The sequence below is a fragment of the Heptranchias perlo genome, unplaced genomic scaffold (assembly GCF_035084215.1).
Source record: "Heptranchias perlo isolate sHepPer1 unplaced genomic scaffold, sHepPer1.hap1 HAP1_SCAFFOLD_73, whole genome shotgun sequence".
Taxonomy (NCBI): domain Eukaryota; kingdom Metazoa; phylum Chordata; class Chondrichthyes; order Hexanchiformes; family Hexanchidae; genus Heptranchias; species Heptranchias perlo.
The window spans coordinates 1,574,526-1,593,335 of NW_027139761.1; the positions used below are offsets into that span (position 1 = coordinate 1,574,526).

The 18,810-nt window shown below is 41.4% G+C and overlaps 1 protein-coding gene across 1 annotated transcript in view; it reads right to left on the minus strand.

Annotated features, from left to right (window-relative positions):
* Positions 1–18,491, minus strand: part of LOC137318781 (scavenger receptor cysteine-rich type 1 protein M130-like) — a 29,511-nt gene extending 11,020 nt beyond the window's left edge. The window contains exons 1-3 of the mRNA XM_067981431.1: positions 18,371–18,491; positions 2,627–2,659; positions 1,523–1,837 (exon numbers count right to left, since the gene is read on the minus strand). Coding sequence (XP_067837532.1) covers positions 1,523–1,837; positions 2,627–2,659; positions 18,371–18,491 — 469 coding nt within the window. The remainder of the gene's footprint in view (positions 1–1,522; positions 1,838–2,626; positions 2,660–18,370) is intronic.
* Between the last annotated feature and the right edge of the window lie 319 nt (positions 18,492–18,810).

An 18,810-nucleotide genomic window follows, 5' to 3' on the forward strand; every position in this document is an offset into this window, starting at 1 on the left:
CCTGAGGAACTCCTGCAGCAATGTCCTGGGGCTGAGGTGATTGGACTACAACAACCACAACCACCTTTCTTTGTACAAGTTATGAATCCAGCCACTGGACAGTTTTCCCTTTGATCCCCATTGACTTCAGTTTTACCAGGGCTCTTTGGTCCATCACTCGGTCAAATGCTGCCTTGATGGCCAGGACAGTCACTCACCTCACGTCTGGAATTTAGCTTTGTCCCTCGTTTGCTAATGAGGTTTGGATCCGAGTGTTACTGGCGGAACCAAAACTGAGCTTCAGTGAGCACGTTATTGGTTAGTAAGTGCCGCTTGACAGCACTATTAATTACTCCTTTGATCACTTGGCTGATGATTGAGAATAGGCTGATAGGACGGTAATTGACCAGGTTGGATTTGTCCTGCTCCTTGTGGACAGGACACACCTGGGCAATGTTCCACTTTGTTGGGGAGATGCCAGTGTTGGAGCTGTACTGGAACAACTCGGCTGGAGGCAAGGCTAGCCCTGGAGCACAGGTCTTCAGCACTACAGCCGGGATGTTGTCGGCACCTATAGCCTTTTCTGTGTCCAGTGCACTCAGCGATTTCTTGATATCACGCGGAATGGATCTAAAGACAGAAAGCATTGACCCGGAGGTAGCCCATGGCACGGTCTAAAGACACCCGAAGTCCTTCTCATCCCATCAATTATCTTTAAACTGCGGCTACTGTTGTTAATTGGCAAAGGGGACAGCCACTTTGTGCACAGCAAGATCCCACGATTAGCAAATGTTACAAATTGGCGCTTAATCTGTTTTGATGGTGACCGGGCGAGAATTATGGGCCAGGATTCCAGGTGAACTCCCTGCTCTACTTCCAATAGTTCCATGGGATTGCGTTAATCTCGAGGAATATTTTAATGCTCTTTTTAACTCTTGTCTGAGAATTAAGATAATGCGTTCTTATTATCGTTCAAAGTATAAAATGAATGTGGGCGTGCAGGCAGATGTGGGATCCTACTGTGCAGTGGTGCTCACAGGAACGGCGGACCCAATGCGCAGGCTCGCCCCGAGGCTGAGAAACCTCCCTCCCCATTCTCAGCTTCAGAGTCTGGGTAAAATCTCAAATCTCACATCAAGCGATGAGCGCTGGGGCACAGCCGGGCTCACGGCGCATGCCCGGTAGCGGTTGGTGGGTTGAGAATGGAGAGTTGGATTAAGATTGGGACATTTCCAGCGGTTCGGATCATTCACCGCGGCTCTGGGTCAAATCTCAATGGGAACTTGTTCTGTCTGCTTTGTAAATGTGCCGAGTATCAGGTGTTTACTGCTCCCAGTGGGGGTGTTTATTAAATATAATAATAGTGATATTATAACACAAACAGTGATCCTATTATTAATAATACAACATTAAGAATAACCTGAGAATACTGGAATTATCATCTCACTTTCCGGGTACGGACAGTCCCGGATTATTTTACCCTCGCTTTTCCCGGAAACCGTCAGACCCGGCGGAAGATGAGAGACAGAAGGAAGATTTTTACCTGAGCAGATGACGCCGGCATCAATGGAGTGTGAGAAGGAATAGTGATCCCATTGACGGGAAACACAGTCCCGCAGAGCGGCCTCGGTCCCTCCGCACTGAACATCCCACGTCACAATGGGTCCGGACCCTTCCCCAAAGTGAGCCCCGCCCGGTGCAGACAGCGCGGCCCCGCAGCCCAGCTCCCGACACACGACAGCGGCGTCCGGCAGGTCCCAAAGAAAGTGCAGCACAGTCCCCCACTGTCCTTTGTAGTGAATCTCCACTCTCCCAGCGCACGGACTGTCCCCATTCACCAGTCTCAGCTTCACAGTCTCTGTAAAATATCAGAAATAACATCAAGCGGTTACAGTGTATTAAACCTCCAGTCTCCCAGTGCACGGACTGTCCCCATTCACCAGTCTCACGGTCTGTAAAATATCAGAAATATCATCAAGTGGTTACAGTGTATTAAACCGAAAGTCTCCCAGCGCACGGACTGTCCCCATTCACCAGTCTCACAGTCTGTAAAATATCAGAAATATCATCAAGTGGTTACAGTGTATTAAACCGCCAGTCTCCCAGCGCACGGACTGTCCCCATTCACCAGTCTCACGGTCTGTCAGCACCAAGCGGTTACAGTTTATTGAACCCCAGTCACCGGGAGATTCCCAGCCCCAGAGCGGCTCCCACTGGGCGGATGGGCGATTGGCTGAGAATGTATTTCAGTCTGAAGATGTCAACAGATGGGCGTGGCTTTAATAATCAGCTGTCCTTCAGGCTTAGAACTGATTGGCCAAGCGTAATGAGAGCCCAGCTCCAGTCAGGATTGGAAGAACTTTTGCCCCCGGAGCCAATCGAGAAAGAGGCCGGGCTGGGTGGTCATATGATCGCCTTGGGCTTGGTTACATCGAGTTACATTGAAACGACAGTAAAGATACCGGCCATCGGCCCAACAGGTCTATGACGGTGTTTATGTACCACACGAGCCTCCCCCCTCCCTCCTTCATCTCACCCGATCAGCATATCCATCTATTCCTCCCTCCCTCATCTGCTTATCTAGCTTCCCCTTAAATGCATCGATTCTATTTGCCTCAACAGAGAATTTGAAATAAAGGGCGATTACCTGACCGGTCAGCCTGACTGTTCCCAGGTCTGCCTGAAATGAGATATTGAGAATTAGAGTTCGCTCAGGCAATACATGAATGAAAATATCAGAAAGAGAAGTTACAAATAAAACAAACTGTGAGTAAATTTTCCCCTCATTTTGTGTAAGAAATGATACCTTGGTCTGTGATTTCATCTGTTCTTCATTCCTTATAAAACCACAAACACAGTCTCTGCAACATTCTAACATTTGTAACGTGCCAACAATTTATGCAGAAAATTAGTATACACACACAAAGACACACAGAAATACACACACAGACACACGTATAATCACACACAGATACACTCACAAGGACAATATACGAAGATACACACATATTCAGATTCATACACAAAGACACATACACATACACACTCACATACATACCTATATATACGCCTAGCACTGACAACTGGGAACAATATTTCTGACCCATCTTCAAACTGAACAAGACCCATTAACCCGAATCCTTTGTTTCGTGTCTGACACCCAATGTTCTATCCATTCTGCTCCGTCTCATCCTGTATCTATTCTACATTCCTTCTTGAACTCCACATACACAATATGTGCTTCACTTTCATTGTCTATATAACCTGTACAATTAGTGATTTCTCTTAAAGCCTCCATTAAATTTGCTAAAAAAAAATATCTGCCTTTAGTAACACACTTGTGGACACTTTGATTATTTCATGTATCTCTCATTAATCACCGATTTCAACTCGAATTATCGTAACGGGAGGGGATAGGGTCAGAAATATTATGCGTTATTTAACACTGTACAATATTTGCTCTGGTCAATGTGTAGCACATGGAGAATAATTCCGTTCATCATTATGTGTATCAAGATCTTACATTGTTCTCAGGATGTGCACAATGCGGGATCTGCCCCATTTATTATCCGTGTGTAGGTGTCCTGAGAAGGTGATGGTGACGGGGCCCGCTCCTTGTGTTGACATATGATCACAGAAATATAGAAAAAGGAGTAGGCAATTTAGCCCCTCGATCCTGTTCCGCCATTCAATAAGATCATGGTTGATCTGATCCTAACCTCAAATCTAAATTCATGTCCAATTTCCTGCCCGCTCCCCGTAACTCCTAATTCCCTTTACTTCTAGGAAACTGTCGATTTCCGTTTTAAATTTATTTAATGATGTCGCTTCCACAGCTTCCTGGGGCAGCAAATTCCACAGACCGACTACCCTCTGAGTGAAGAAGTTTCTCCTCATCTCAGTTTTGAAAGAGCAGCCCCTTATTCTAAGATTATGCCCCCTAGTTCTAGTTTCACCCATCTTTGGGAACATCCTTACTGCATCCACCCGATCAAGACCCTTCACAATCTTATATGTTTCAATAAGATCGCCTCTCATTCTTCTGAACTCCAATGAGTAGAGTCCCAATCTACTCAACCTCTCCTCTTGTGTCCGCCCCCTCATCCCCGGGATTAACCGAGTGAACCTTCTTTGCACTGCCTCGAGAGCAAGTATGTCTTTTCTTAAGTATGGACACCAAAACTGTATGCAGATTTCCAGGTGCGGTCTCACCAATACCTTATATAACTGCAGCAATACCTCCCTGTTTTTATATTCTATCCCCCGAGCAATAAAAGCCAACATTCCGTTGGCCTTCTTGATCAACCGCTGCACCTGCATACTAACTTTTTGATCTTCTTGCACTAGGACCCCCAGACCCCTTTGTATTGCAGTACTTTCCAGTTTCTCGCCTTTAAGATAATAACTTGCTCTCTGATTTTTCCTGCCAAAGTGCATAACCTCACATTTTCCAATATTGTATTACATCTGCCAAATCTCCGCCCACTCACCCAGCCTGTCTATATCCCCTTGTACGTTTTTGATGTCCTCCTCACTCTCCACTTTCCCTCCCATCTTTGTATCATCTGCAAACTTTGATATGTTACACTTGGTCCCCTCCTCCAAATCGTTAATATAGATTGTAAAGAGTTGGGGACCCAGCACCGACCCCTGCGGAACACTACTGGCTACTGGTTGCTAGTCCGAGAATGAACTGTTTATCCCAATTCTCTTCTTCCTGTTAGATAACCAATCCTCCACCCATGCCAGAATATTACCCCAAATCCAGCGATTCTTTATCTTGAGCAATAATCTTTTATGTGGCACCTTGACGAATGACTTCTGGAAGTCTAAATACACTACGTCCACTGGTTCCCCTTTATCCACCCTGCACGTTATGTCCTCAAAGAACTCAAGCAAATTTGTCAGACATGACTTCCCCTTCGTAAAGCCATGCTGACTTTGTCCTATTAAATTATGTTTATCCAAATGTTCCGCTACTGTCTCCTTGATAATAGATTCCCAAATTTTACCCACCACAGATGTTAGGCTAACTGGTCTATAATTTCCAGCCTTCTGCCTACTACCCTTTTTAAATAAGGGTGTTACATTAGCAGCTTTCCAATCTGCCGGGACCTTTGCCGAGTCCAGAGAATTTTGGAAATTTATTACCAATGCATCCACAATCCCTACTGACACTTCCCTCAAGACCCTCGGATGTAAGCCATCAGGTCCAGGGGATTTATCCGCCTTGAGTCCCATTAATTTACTGAGTACCAATTCCTTAGTGATTTTAATCGTATTTAGCTCCTCCCCCCCTCGAGCCCCCTGTTTGTCCAGTGTTGGGATATTCTTAGTGTCCTCTTCCGTAAAGACTGAAACAAAATATTTGTTCAGCATTTTTGCCATTTCCATGTTTCCCACCGTTAATTTCCCGGTCTCATCCTCTAAGGGACCTACGTTTGCCTTAGCCACCCTTTTTCTTTTTATATAACTGTCGAAACTCTTGCTATCTGTTTTTATATGTTTTTCTTATTTATTTTCATAATCTATCTTCCCTTTCTTAATCAATTCTTTAGTTACTCTTTGCTGTATTTTGAAGACTTCCCAATCTTCTATCCTCCCACTAAGTAAGGCTACCTTATATGTCCTTGTTTTTAGTCGGATACTGTCCTTAATTTCTTTACTTAGCCACGGATGGCTGTCATTTCTTTTACACCCTTTTTTCCTCAGTGGAATATATATTTTTTGAAAGTTGTAAAATAACTCCTTGAATGAACACCACTGCTCATGTACCGTCTTACCCTTTAATCTATTTTCCCAGTCCACTTTAATCAATTCCGCTCTCATACCATCATAGTCTCCTTTATGCAAGCTCAGTCCGCTTGTTTGAAAACCAACCTTCTCACCCTCTAAGTGGATATGGAATGTGATCACAGAAATATAGGAAAAGGAGTCGGCCATTTAGCCCCTCGATCCTATTCCGCCATTAAATGAGATAAGAACATAAGCACATAAGAAATAGGAGCAGGAGTAGGCCAATCGGCCCCTCGAGCCTGCTCCGCCATTCAATAAGATCATGGCTGATCTGTGAACTAACTCCTTATACGCGCCTTAGCCCCATACCCCTTAATACCTTTGGTTAACAAATATCTATCAAACTCAGATTTGAAATTAACAATTGAGCGAGCATCAACTGCCGTGTGCAGAAGAGAGATCCAAACTTCTACCTCTCTTTGCGTCTCGAAATGTTTTCTAACTTCGCTCCTGAAAGACTTGGCTCTAATTTTTAGGCTATGTCACCTCGTCCGAGAATCCCCAACTCGTGGAAATTGTTTCTATCTATCGACGTACCAGTTCACCTTAACATCTTGAAAACTTCGATCGCATCACCCATTAATCTTATGAATTCTCGGGAATGCAACACTAGTTTGTGTAATCGCTCCTAGTAATTTAACCCTTAGAGTCCAGATATCACTCTAGTAAATCTACACTGCATTCCCTCCAAGGCCAACATATCCTTCCTGAGGTGCAGTGCCCAAAAATGAACACAGTAATCAAGGTGTGATTAAACCAGGGCTTTATACAGCGGTAGCATAAATTCTACCCCCTTGTATTCTAATACTCTAGATATAAGGGCCAGCATTCCATTAGCCTTTTTGACAATGTTCTGACCATTTATTACCCGTGTGTAGATGCCCAGAGAAGGCAGTGGTGATTGGCCCGCTCCTTGTGGTTACGGTGCTCTTACCATTTATTACACGTGTGTATATGTCCTGAGAAGGTAGCGGTGATGGGCCCGCTCTTTGAACCGCTGCTGTGCTCACAATGATGTGGAGATGCCGGTGATGGACTGGGGTTGACAATTGTAAACAATTTTATAACACCAAGTTATAGTCCAACAAATTTATTTAAAATTCCACAATAGCCTCCGAAAGCTTGTGGAATTTAAAATAAATTTGTTGGACTATAACTTGGTGCTGTAAAATTGTTTACAGTGCTCACAATGATGGCCCTCTCACAGTGATGTTAAGTCGCGACTTCCAGGATTTCGATCCAAAGTCCATGAAGGAACAGAGATATACTTTTAATTAAAGATAATTTTATTGTGTGATGAATTTCGGTGGCTTACTCATTAAATTCCGAACTTCCTCAAACTAAACAACATTTTTAAAAAAGAGTTGATCAGGCAGGATCTCGCCTCCTAACTCCATGTGGGCTGTTCCTCATTAATTTCCTGCTCCACGGTTCTCTTGTAACCTGCCCTCTCCGATTTGTGCCATCATTTTTCCAGTTCATGATGTCCGGTTAATGGTCCTATTGTTTACAGGTTAAGCTTTGCTGCTCTTTGAAATGCAACAAGTATATTGATCTGAGCCCAATCCCCCTGATGATATTGTGCCCTCCAGAATTCACGGTCTCGTACTATTCTCCAGGTTATATAATATAGACATTGTATTGGTCTGCTCCCAATCCGCTGATGATATTGTGTTGCTCAGATTACCTGGTCACTTTCTATTCTCGAGGTTATGTATTCTCAAGATAAGTGGTCAGCTATTTAGGACCGAGATGAGGAAAAAATTCTTCACTCGGAGGGTTGTGAATTTTTGGAATTCTCTAGCCCGGAGGGCTGTGAATGCTCAGTCACTGAGTACATTCAAGACTGAGATCGAAGGATAATTGGGCACGAAGGGAATGAAGGGATATGGGAATAGGTGTGGGAAAGGGCAGCTTTTTTTAATTCGTTCATGGGATGTGGACGTTGCTGACCAGGTCAGCATTTATTGCCCATCTCTAAATGCCCTTGAGAAGGTGGTGATGAGCTGCCATCTTGAACCGCTGCAGTCCGTGTGGTGACGCTTCTCCCATAGTGCTGTTAGGAAGGGAGTTGAAGGATTTTGACCCAGTCGGGATGGTGCGTGACTTGGAGGGGAACGTGCAGGTGGTGTTGTTCCCATGTACCTGCTGCCCTTGTCCTTCCAGGTGGTAGAGGTCGCGGGTTTGGGAGGTGCTGTCGAAGAAGCCTTGGCGAGTTGCTGCAGTGCATCCTGTGGATGGTACGAGCTGCAGCAACTCTCCAGGGTTGAGGTAGACGATCAGCCATCATCTTATTGAATGGTGTTGCAGGTTCGAAGTGCCTACTCCTGCTCCTGTTTCTTATGTTCTTATGACAGTGTGAAACCGATTCCTGTTCTCAGCTGTGCTTGCCGAGAATTCTTGAATGATAGCCAGTTTCCCAAACATAATCTCACTGGAGTCTTTCTGTACCCGGTTCTGTAATGTAGACTGTGCGTGACTTGCTTCCACTCCAGTAGTGCCTCACAGTCTTTAACAACTCTCCCCTGATAATAGTCAGTGACCCACAAATTCCCCTTTTCTTGTTACCCATTGACAGGTTAGTGGGAATAATCTTTCACTATTTCCACCCCTGCCTCAGCTGATACGCTGCTCAAACCCTCATCCATTCCGTTGTTACCTCCAGACTGGACTATTCCAACGCTCTCCTGGCCGGCTTCCCATCTTCCACCCTCCATAAAATTGAGCTCATCCAAACCTCTGCTTCCCGCAACTAACTCGCACCAAGTCCCGTTCTCCCATCACCCCTGTGCTCGCCGAGCTACATTAGCTGCTGATCCGAGAATGCCTTGATTTTAAAATTCTCATCCTTGTTTTCAAATCCCTCCATGGCCTCACCCCTCGCTATCTCTGTAACCTCCTCCAGCCCTACAACCCTCTGAGATCGATGCGCTCCTCCAACTCTTGTCTCTTGCGCACCCACGATTTTAGTCGCTCCACCATTGGCAGCCGTCCCTTCAGTTAACTAGACATTAAGCTCTGGAATTCCCTTAAAACCCACCTCTTTGACCAAGCTTTTGGTCACCTGTCCTACTAAGTCCTTATGTGGCTCGGTGTGAAATTTTGTTTGATAACACTCCTGTGAAGCACATTGGGACGTTTTACTACGTTAAAGACGCTATATAAACGCAAGGTGTTGTTGCTATTTATTCTCTTAAAAACGATCACCATCTGAACACTTCTTATATTGCAGTGATTCAAGAACAATTCCCACCACCTTCACAGGGCAGCTAGGGATGGGCGACAAATGGACTCAGAACATCATCACCACATGGACAGGAGGGTTCAAGAAGAATGCCAGTCACCACCTTCTCAGGACAGATGGACAATATTGACCCCAGAACATCATCACCACATGGACAGGAGGGTTCAAGAAGAACGCCCGTCACCACCTTCTCAGGACAGATGGACAATAAATGACCCAGAACATCATCACCACATGGACTGGAGGGTTCAAGAAGAACGCCTGTCACCTCCTTCTCAGGACAGATGGACAATAAATGACCCAGAACATCATCACCACATGGACTGGAGGGTTCAAGAAGAACGCCCGTCACCTCCTTCTCAGGACAGATGGACAATAAACTAAACCCTGGGCAGTGATGCCCACAGCCGAAGAATCAATAAAAGCAATCTACAAAAACAACTTGCATTTGTATAGCGCCTTTAACATAGTAAAACGTCCCAAGGCGCTTCACGGGAGTGTAATCATAACAAATCTGACACCAAGCGACATAAGGAGATATTCGGAGAGATGAGCAGAAGCTTGGTCAAAGAGTTAGATTTTAAGGAGCGCCTTAAAGGAGGAGAGAGAGGTGGAGAGGAGGAGAGGTTTAGGGAGGGAATTCCAGAGATTAAGGTCCAGGTAACTGAAGGCACCGCCGCCAATGGTGGAGTGATTAAAATCAGGGAATGCGCAAGAGGCAAGAATTGGGGGACAACCGAGAATCCCAAGTCTGTCCTTTGGTCGATGGGCCGAATGGCGTCCTCCTGTGCTGTCCCTCCTGTGATCCTATGATCTAAGATACATCGGATAAATGTTCAGTCCTTTCCTTTTCTCAGACGGTACTATTTCCCATTCATCTACACAACTCTCTTAACCTGCTGATTCCTCCAATATCTCCTGTATCCTTCCTCACATTTTCCAATCCGCTCTCATTTGCTTTTTAAACAGATGTTGAATCTAATTCTCTGTAAACCCATGTCCAAATCATTGATCTATGCAGAGAGTGTATCGACTATCCCAACGCTCTCCTGATCGGCCTGACATTCTCCACTCTCCGTAAACTTCAGCTGATCCAAATCTCTGCTGCCGATATCTGATCTCTCACCAAGTCCCGCTCACCCTTCACCCCTGACCTCACTGACCAACATTGTCTCCCCGTTCCCCAATGACTCAAATTTCTATGATGTGGAGATGCCGGTGATGGACTGGGGTTAACAATTGTAAACAATTTTACAACACCAAGTTATAGTCCAACGATTTTATTTTTAATCCCACAAGCTTTCGGGGGCTTTCCCCTTCCTCAGGCACCGCCCCGAAAGCTTGTGGGATTAAAAATAAAATCGTTGGACTATAACTTGGTGTTGTAAAATTGTTTTCAAATTTCTATGGTCGCACAAAACCCGACTAATGTTCTCCTGATGTTTAGAGTAATGAGCTTGGTGCAAAATTGTTTAGTTAATTGTAATCATTATATTTCAGTTAGTTTGATCTTGTATCACAACAAACAGTAAAATACAATTATTAATATAATGACAAAGAAACTGGAAGGACATGAACTAAAAGGGCAGAAGTTGGGGGCGTTCTGGTTCGGGAATTTCACTTCGTGAATGAGATACAAAGCCGCGCTCATTTTCAATTCATTGAAGTTAACGACAGGGGTGATTTATGTATTATAAAATGCAGTCAATGTGGAGTGTTCAGAAAAACATTCCTCCCATGACAGATTATTAAGTATGTCAATAATCGAAAGAACAATTTTATGCTAAAATAATTCAGGTTCAATTTGACAATTTTCACAATTAAAGGAGTTCCTGTTGGATTTACGAAGCAAATGAAGTTCAAACATTAATTGTAGCTGGTTCCAGTAATGGAACTTGACCGTTGACACGTCGCGATCCACCAATTATTAGTAGTATTATTATTACTGAACATTTAACTTTACTTTAAATGTAAGATTATCGCCGAGAGATATCCGCCATTAGCGAAGTAACCGTAAAGGCGTTGGGTTGAGATGCCTCAGTCTGAGTAGAACAGGTTAAAAAGTCCATTAAAACACCGGACAGAGGGAGGTCACACCAAACAATCCAGACTCTGTGGTCAACATTGCAAACAGTAATTTCCAACACAAAAACTCTTTAAACCTTAACTAATCCCTGAATAAACGATACCACGCTTAGAAAATAACCAAACATGCAGCGAATATTTACAAGACCGGGGAAAATTGCACTGGTCGCTATCTGTCGAAGATAAATATACAAATGAGTTTAGTATTTGTTACACAAAGGAACCAGAATATAGAACATGTGGAAGGAGATTGAGAAACAGGCCCCGATATCTCATTAAACACTACATGATACTGTATAAAAAGCCTGGGGCATGTGGAAGAAGCTTGAGAAGCATTAATTGCTTCATCACACTGTCCATATAAACAGATGAAATAGAAATTTAATTTTAAAAGGTCATAAATATTAATATTATCATTAACTAAATGAAAGTACTCACACTGTAAAGCTCCCGGAGATTTAGGATGTTCCAGTAATTTAGAGAGTGTATTAATAATATTAATATCAAGAATTATTAATTCAAACAATATTGGTTCCACGTCGATTTAATATTTAATTAAACAATACTTATTGTCCTTCTCCAACACGCTAATGTTGAACAAACTATTTAAAATATATTTATTTCCATTCTCTGCATCACACGGGGGTCAGGCAGCGCTTCCACTGTGAAATATCGCGGACAGAAATGTCTGTGTGGGATCAGTCGGCAGTAGGTGCAGCTTTGAATGGTGTTCTACACTCAGTGAGTTAACTGACACCCCAGACTCCGATACTCTCTATTCTAACAGTGACCGCGCTCTACTTCTAACAGGCTCAGTTTAAATAGTCCGATTCGAATTTCAACCCCAGTCTGCTCTGTCTGTTCAAGAGCCACAGGGGAAAAAATAACACAAACTGCCTTCGGATTTGTGATTGATTTCGGTTTTAAATCTAAGTTTTACACAAATGTCCTCCGGTAATTTAAAATAGGTGTTAATCAGATCGAAAATAATTTCAACATGTTCACTGTCACCGAAAGAAATGGAGGATTGTTGTCCATTTGAAGCAGAAGGAACATAAAAATCAGACAACCAACAATGTGCATTCAACAAAAATTCTACAAATCAATGGATAGGTTTTAATTTACAGATCACACGATCGCATTCAAAGACAAATTTGAATAAAATATGCGCACTTTTTATAAATTGGTTTATAAATTGATTTTCAATGACAAATATTGAATAAAATATTTTCAAAAGTTGTTTTTTATGAGCACAAGATTTGTGAAAATGATTCAGGGAGTAAAATAAATGTCATGTTTTTCTCTGTTTTATGCTTTGCAATCAACGCCCTTTAAATCACCGACAAAAATAGCATTTTAGTATCCAATCAGTTTTATAAAATGAAATTAGATATACCCATCACTTAAAGTAAACGCAGAATCTACCTGGTAACAGTGTGAGAACGTTTCCCTGTCTGTAAACCAGCATTGCCTATTGGTAGAGATGAATAAGTATAGAGATCACGAAATACTACTTACAGGAAGTCACTGTACATCCAAATGCCTCAAATAAAAAGCTTAATTTGATATAAAAGGTTTATAAATTTGAAGATACTCGCTAACCAAACAAGAATACTCATAAAGAAAATACTTGCAGATTTAGGACCTATCAATAATATTATTCTTCGGAGTGTATATTATAATAATTATACTAATAATTAATACTAATTGAATCAGTATTGGTACCATCTCTCGTTCATATTTAGTTATACAATATTTATAGACCTTGTCCAACTCCAACGTTGAAAAAACTATTTAAAATATGTTTATTTCAATTCTCTGTAACACACGGGGGTCAGACAGCGCCTCTACTGAGAAATATCGCGGACAGAAATGTCTGTGTGGGATCAGTCGGCAGCAGGTGCAGCTTTGACTGGTGTTCTACACTCAGTGAGTTAACTTACACCCCAGACTCCGATACTCTCTATTCTAACAGTGACCACGCTCTACTTCTAACAGGCTCAGTTTAAATAGTCCGATTAGAATTTCAACTCTAGTCTGCTCTGTCTGTAAAAGGGCCTTATGAGACAAAATGAAACAAACTGCCGCAGTATTGTGTTGGGTTTCAGTTTTAAATCTAAGTTTGACTCAAATGTCCTCCGGTCATTTAAACTCGGTGTTAATCAGATCTAAAATATCCTCAACATGTTCATTGACACCAACAGAAATGAAGGATTGTTGTCTGTTTGAAACAGATGGAACATAAAATCAGACAACCAACAATGTGCATTGAACACAAATTGTACAATTTCATTTATACTTTTTAATTTACACATCACACGATCACATTCAAAGACAATTTGGAATAAAATATGCACGCGTTTTATAAATTGGCTTTCACGTGCCTTAGATTTATGAAAATAATTCAGGGAGTAAAGTACATTTCACGTTTTTCTCTCTTTTATGCTTTGCAATCAAAGCTCATTAAATCACCAACAGAAACAGTATTTTAGCATTCAATTAGATTTATAAAATAAAATGAGATTTACCCTAATACTTAGAGTAAACACACAATCTATCTGATAAAAGTGCGAGAACGTTTCCCTCTCTGTAAACCAGTATTTCTTACTGATAGAGATTAATAAATATAACCAAACACACACTGGAAACAGCGAGAAACTGAACTAAGTCATCGACTGACAAACTTAACAAAAATATCGAGCATGTGGCAGGTGATTGAGAAACAAGTCCTGATGTCTCATGAAACTCTGCAGGACACTGTATAAAAAGGATGGGGCATGTGGAAGGAGATCAGGAAACATTAATTACAAGACACTGTCCATCCAAATTCACAAACAGCAAGAAATATTTGATCTAACAAGGTTCTAATTTTGAAGATAATCGCTAACTAAACAAAAATACTCACACAGCAAATGCCCCGGAGGTTTAGAAACTTTCAGTTATGTTATTTGCTGGAGCGTGTACTTTCTAATAATTATACTAATAATTAATATTAATTGAAACAGAATTGGTTCTATCTCTATTTAATATTTAATTGTACTATCTCCATGGACCTTGTCCAACACTCTAATGTTGAACAAACTATATAAAATAATTTTAGTTCAATTCTCTGTAACACACGGGGGTCAGACAGCGCTTCTACTGAGAAATATCGGGGACAGAAATGTGTGTGTGGGATCAGTCGGCAGTCGGTGCAGCTTTGACTGGTGTTCGACACTCAGTAAGTTAACTTCCACCCCAGACTCCGCTACTCTTTATTCTCACAGTGACCGCTAACATGCTCAGTTTAAATAGTCGGATTAGAATTTCAACTCCAGTCTGTTCCGTCTATGCAAGAGTTGCAGGGGACAAAATGAAACAAACTGCCGCGTTATTTTTTTTCAATTTCGGTTTTAAGTCTAAGTTTGATATAAATGCCCTCAGGCAATTTAATCTCGTTTTTAATCAGATCTAAAATAATCTCAATATGTTCACTGACACCGACAGAAATGGAGGATTGTTGTCTATTTGCAGCAGATGGAACACAAAATAAGACAACCAACAATGTGCAGTGAACAAAACTTGTACAAATTAATTTAAATTTTTAATTTACACATCACATGATCACATTCAGAGAAAAATTGGAATAAAATATACAGGCTTTTTATAAATTGGTGGATAATTTGATTTTCAATGGCAAATATTGAATGAAATATTTTCTCTAAATTGGTTTTTATGAGCACAAGATTTGTGAGAAGGATTAAGGGAGTGAAATAAATGTCATGTTTTTTCTCTATTTTATGCTTTGCAATCAACGCCCTTTAAATCACCTACAAAAATAGTATTTTAGCATCCAATAAGTTTTGTAAAATGAAATTAGATTTACCTTAATACTTAAAGTAAACGCATAATCTATCTGATTACAGTGCAAGAACGTTTCCCTGTCTGTAAACCAGCATTTCTTATTGGTGGAGATGAATAATTATACAGATCAAGAAACATTACTTACAAGAAGACACCGTACATCCAAATGCATCAAATAAAAAGCTTAACTTCATATAAAAGGTTTATAATTTTGAAGATAATCACTGGCTAAACAAGAATAGTCACACATCATTTACTTGGAGGCTTAGGACCTGTCAATAAGAGTATTCTTCAGAGTGTACATTACAAAAATTGTAGTAATAATTAATACTATTTGAAACCATATTGGTTCCACCTCTAGTTAATATTTAATTATAAAATATTTATAGTCCTTGTCCAACATTCTAATGCTGAACAAATTGGTCAAAATATGTTTATTTCAATGTTCTGTATCACACGGGGGTCAGACAGCGCTTCTGCTGAGAAATATCGGGGACAGAAATGTCTGTGTGGGATCAGTCGGCAGTAGGTGCAGCTTTGACTGGTGTTCTACACTCAGTGAGTTTACTTACACCCCAGACTCCGATACTCTCTATTCTAACGGTGGCCGCGCTCCGCTTCCATCAGGCTCAGTTTAAATGGTCCGATTAGAATTTCAACTCCAGTCTGCTCTGTCTGTGCAAGAGCCGCAGGGGACAAAATAAAACAAACTGCCTCGGTATTTGTGTTCGATTTCGGTTTTAAATCTAAGTTTGAGCCACATCTGCTCTGAAAATTAAAGTAAGTGTTAATCAGATCTAAAATATTCTAAACATAGTTACTGATACCGACAGAAGTGGAGAATTGTTCCCTATTTGAAGTTGATGGAACTCACACTCAGACAATCAAAATATGTATTCAATGAAAATTCTACAAATTAATTAAACCATCTCAATGTTCACTTGATACGCATGATGTGGAGATGCCGGTGATGGACTGGGGTTGACAATTGTAAACAATTTTACAACACCAAGTTATAGTCCAGCAATTTTATTTTAAATTCACAAGCTTTCGGAGATTTTCTCCTTCCTCAGGCAAATGTTTCAAGAGCTCCTTGAAGGTACATTGGCGAGACAATGCAGACGCTGCGACAACGGATGAACGGACACCGCGCAACAATCGCCAAACAGGAGGGTTCCCTCCCAGTCGGGGAACACTTCAGCAGTCATGGACATTCATCCACCGACCTTCGGGTAAGCGTACTCCAAGGCGGCCTTCGAGACACACGACAACGCAAAATCGTCGAGCAGAAATTGATAGCCAAGTTCCGCACCCATGAGGACGGCCTCAACCGGGATCTTGGGTTCATGTCACGCTACACGTTACCCCACCAGCGAACAAATGTTATCTGTTTTTAATATAATGGGTCATTTGCTGGCTCTCTCTGCCTTCCGGATGTTTCTGCCTCTCTCTGTGTTTTTTTTTCTCTGTTTTTTTTCCCTGTTTGTTTTTTTGTTGAATGTGTATTCGGGGGTTCTGCAGATAACACCTCTCTGTCTGAACACGGTGATTGCCTTGGCAATGGGCAGTTGCAGGGGCAGTCTGTAAACACCATGTATTGTTCAATATGTATAAATGCGTAGGCTTCAAGGAGCTCTTGAAACATTTGCCTGAGGAAGGAGAAAATCTCCGAAAGCTTGTGAATTTAAAATAAAATTGCTGGACTATAACTTGGTGTTGTAAAATTGTTTACAATTCACTTGATACGATCACGTTGAATAACTAATTTGAATAAAATATACGCGTTTTCTTCAAATTGGTTTTGATCATTTATCAAAATGATTCAGCGAGTGAAATACATTTCATGTTTTCTCTGTTCTATGATTTACAGTAAATGCTCTTTAAATTATCTACAAAAGCAGGATTTAATATCCAATCAATTTTATAAAATTAAAAAAAGAAATTTACGGAAATTACATTTGTTAAACACGAAACCGATCTGATAAGAGACCGAGAACGTTTCTCTGTCTGTAAAGCAGCATTTCCTATTGATAGAGATTAATAAATATAATCAAACACAGACTGGAAAGAGTGAGAAGCCGAATGGAGTCACCGACCGACAAACTCAGCAAAAAATATCGTGCAGATGGAAGGAGACTGAAAAACAAGTCCCGATATCTCATTAAACTCCACATGACACTGTATGGAGCATGTGGAAGGAGATTATAAAATATTAATTCCGACATGACACTCCACCTATCACTGTATGAAATAGAAAGCTTAATTTAATATAAAAGTTAGATTTTTGAAGATATCAGTAACTAAGCAAAATTTCTGACACTGCAAATCCGCCGGAGATTTAGGATCTTCAGTAAAATCATTTTTGGAGACTCTACTTATTAATAATTATATAAACGATTAATACTAATTGAAACAATATTGGTTCCATCTCTAGTTAATATTTAATTATAAAATATTTATAATCCTTGTCCAACATTCTAATGCTGAACAAATTAGTCAAGATATTTTAGTTCAATTCTCTGTATCACACGGGGGTCAGACAGCGCTTCTACTGAGAAATATCGAGGACAGAAATGTCTGTGTGGGATCAGTCGGCAGGAGGTGCAGTTTTGACTGGTGTTCTACACTCAGTGAGTTAACTTACACCCCAGACTCCGATACTCTCTATTCTAACAGTGACCGCGCTCTACTTCTAACAGGCTCATTTCAAATGGTCCGATTAGAATTTCAACTCCCGTCTTCTCTGTCTGTGCAAGAGCCGCAGGTGGCAGGCGATTGATAAACAAGCCCCGATTTCTCATTAAACTCCACATGACACTATTACAATTCAAGAAAACAACATTTCCTTTCCTCATCACCTCAATGTGTTCTGTAGTAAAGATCAATAATTATATTAATGAGGCAGATATTTTAATAATAAACACCGTATCAATAGATAACGGAATACTTTCAATAATCAATAACTCACAGTTCAGCACCAGCAATTGAAATAGGGTCAGAAAGGGCCGCAACATCGTCCCTGGAGCCGCTTACACCGATGGGACCTGAACATTAACCGAACTGTTAACAGATACCGAGCGGTCCCCCCAGCACCACCTGACTGATCTGGGAGTTAATTCGTTCACAACAGTTTGTACAGAAACCAATGTTTCCTTCCAAATAACCAATAGATTTTAGTCAGGTGTGAAGCATGAATTGCAGTCCGGTAAAACCCCGCAATGAGAAGTAAGCTGCCCATTTTTAAATACAATCAGCCCAGGTTCCACCCACCGCCTTCTCCTGAGAGACCAATGGTCTGTGTGAGTCTGAAAAGGAAACCAGTCACAGATCGGGCATTGTGATGATGCAAAATAACGGAATAACCGGGTGGGGGGTGGTGGAAACTGATGGAAAACCGAGGAAGGAGTTTTCTTGGACTCAAACCAAATTCTCTGATCATCATTTCACCGATCATCATATCACCGATCATCAATTCACCGATCATCATTTCACTGATCATCATTTCACTGATCATCATTTCACCGATCATCTTTTCACCGATCATCATTTCACTGATCATCAATTCACCGATCATCATTTCACCGATCATCTTTTCACCGATCATCATTTCATTGATCATCATTTCACCTTTCATCATTTCACCGATCATCATTTCACTGATCATCATTTCACTGACCTTTTCAAATTGCCTTTCCCAGTACAGAGAGGAGAATGTGAGATCCATTTACACCCTGAGCCGGGAGATTCCCGAGTCCGGCAGGTCACCATCCCACTGATGATCGGCATCAGCCGGTCTACAGCTGGACCAATAACCCCATTGGGATAGGCCCGAGCAGCGACAGGTCACTTCACAAATTACAGTA